This window comes from Sinocyclocheilus grahami, unplaced genomic scaffold (assembly GCF_001515645.1).
Source record: "Sinocyclocheilus grahami isolate Dianchi unplaced genomic scaffold, SAMN03320097.WGS_v1.1 scaffold572.1, whole genome shotgun sequence".
Taxonomy (NCBI): Eukaryota; Metazoa; Chordata; class Actinopteri; order Cypriniformes; family Cyprinidae; genus Sinocyclocheilus; species Sinocyclocheilus grahami.
The window spans coordinates 564,053-566,561 of record NW_015505751.1 but is presented as its reverse complement, the minus strand read 5'-3'; the positions used below and the strand labels follow the sequence as shown (position 1 = coordinate 566,561).

Genomic DNA, 2,509 nt, shown 5'->3' with positions numbered 1-2,509 from the left:
CGGCGAGTGCTGGGGGGGGGGGTGGGGGGGGTTAGTTCGGTTGAGTTTCCCTATTTTCTTCGTTTTCAAATGGCTTGTAAAAGTGCTGCAATTCAGCGTCAAGTAATTGTTAGTTTGAGTTTTCCCTCTTTTCCTCTGCTTTCTTGGCTTTCAAATAGCTTGAAAAAGCACCGTGCGCGTTTTACGAATTAGGGGCAATTCAGCGTTGATTCAATTCAAGCAACAACAACGTCAAACTCAGAACTTTTATTAACAAAACAAATAAAAAGACCATATAGGCCTATGCCTAATAAAATAACGAATTACTTGGGCTACACAAAGTTTAAATAAGTATATAAAATTGAAAATCAGCAAACACTGTGGAACCAAATAAATAAGAAACGAATGTTTAAAAAAACTTCCAGTCAATAGGCTTTTCAAAATCTTCAAAAGCCTTTGCATTTCCTTTCTAAACAATCTTCTGCCATCGTCTTGTCTTTCTCACCTCACTCTTGTCGGTCAGCTCGACTCACTCTCCTCACGTGATAAATAAAATCTGACTCCTGCTCCGTGGTGCACTGTCATTCGCACACGGTTCGGCACGCTGCATTGAGCATTTCGTTTTTAAAAGTATCTGTCCTCTAACTGAACTAGACTAAATTATTTTTGTTACTATAAAAAAATCTAAACGACGGTGGGGGGCGGTGGGCAAATGACGTAACCGGTGTTGCGGCTTAACACCGGTATAACCCAAAACACCGTCTATCGCAGCAAGCCTACATGGAAAGCATTTTTATGACATAATTAGACATTTAAAAAATAAAAATGTATGCCTAAACTTATTTTTATTTTATTTTTTTAAATTAAGAGACTTCTGTTTAATTATAGCCAAAAAAATGTGAATACATGTGTTAAGTAATAGCAAATTACAACGAATCACTACTACTAATTTTAAATAAATTAAAAAAACAAGATTATGTGAAATTATCAATTTTTTTATATTTTATCAGTAAAGAAAAAAATCTGTATTTTATGTAATGAGTATTTTATATAGCAATGTTAAAATTCAGTTCAGTGGTGCTTTGTCACTGATGGATAAAACTACACACATTCAGTTCACATAATTATATGTGAAAGTTTGCAGGCTTAAGCTAAACTTTCAACCTTAATGACAGTAATTACTTCCTTTCCATTTACGTTTCTCTCAATGACTGGGTAAAAATAATCAGTATATGTTTGGATTACTATACATGGTCACAGTGACAACCATTATAAGAACTCGGTCAAGATAAGAGTTTGGGCTTATCAGTTAAGAATCACCAAGGTAACTTATTCACAGTAACTTATGAAGGCCCTATAAATATCTAGGAAGCTGCTTGAGTTAAAAGCCCCAGTGAAAAGTATCATAAAAGCAGCATGTTGAAGAAAGACTGTAGGCAAAAAGCACTGGAATTCCTCTTTGTCATTTATGAGCAGGCCCACACAAAATTTGTGCCTGCAGAAATCCACAGACAGTGTTGCAGATACTTCCGCAGGATTGGAACATCCGTTAATCACAAAGAGGTACTAAGAACGTAACACTTTCAGCTCCACTTAACACATTTTCCATATTTAAAACCATGCATCAGAATCCCATGTATCAGGAGAAAAAGGCTGTATGAAGTCTAAAGAGAGAACAGATGTAGTGAAGCATCATACTTGCGGTTAACGATGGCCCAGTCCTCAGTGTAAGACCGGGTGCAGTCTCTAACGTGTGAATCATTCTCACTGGAAAATTATTTACGAGGAGGAACAAGTAAAATATGTTAAAGCAGTATGCCTGTGTACCATAAGAATAAATGCGACCCTGGACCACAAAACCAGTCTTAAGTGTCAATTTTTCAAAATTGAGATTTATACATAATCTGAAAGCTGAATAAATAATTTCCATTGATGAATGGTTTGTTATGATGGGACCATATTTGGCCGAGATACACCTATTTGAAAATCTGGAATCTGAGGGTGCAAAAAAAATCTAAATAATGAGAAAAATCGCCTTTAAAGTTGTCCAAATGAAGTTCTTAGCAATGCATATTACTAATCAAAAATTAACATTTTGATATATTTACGGTAGGAAATTTACAAAATATCTTCATGGAACATGATCTTTACTTATTGAAATTGTGTGTGTGTGGTGTGTGTGTGTATGTGAGTGTACGCGTTTTTGTGACAAATAAGGACATAAATTTGTATAATGACAAAGGTATGACATAGGTATTACAAGGAGAAGGTGACTTTTCAGGACATTACCCCAATGTGCCCACTTTTCAAAACACTTATAAATCACACAGAATGGAGTGTATTGAAAATCTGAAATAGCACAGTTTCCTGTAAGGGGTAGGTTTAGGGGTAGGGTTGGTGTAGGGCAATAGCACATACAGTTTGTACAGTATAAAAACCATTACGCCTATGGGATGTCCCCACTTTTCACAAAAACAAACCTTTGTGTGTGTGTGTGTGTGTGAGAGAGAGAGAGAGAGAGAGAGAGAGA

General features: G+C 36.0%; 1 protein-coding gene across 1 annotated transcript in view; it reads right to left on the bottom strand.

Moving 5' to 3' along the window:
* The window catches only part of LOC107556541 (dedicator of cytokinesis protein 7-like), a 54,833-nt gene that overhangs the window by 46,879 nt on the left and 5,445 nt on the right, over nt 1-2,509 (bottom strand). The window contains exon 4 of the mRNA XM_016239683.1: nt 1,678-1,746. Coding sequence (XP_016095169.1) covers nt 1,678-1,746 — 69 coding nt within the window. The remainder of the gene's footprint in view (nt 1-1,677; nt 1,747-2,509) is intronic.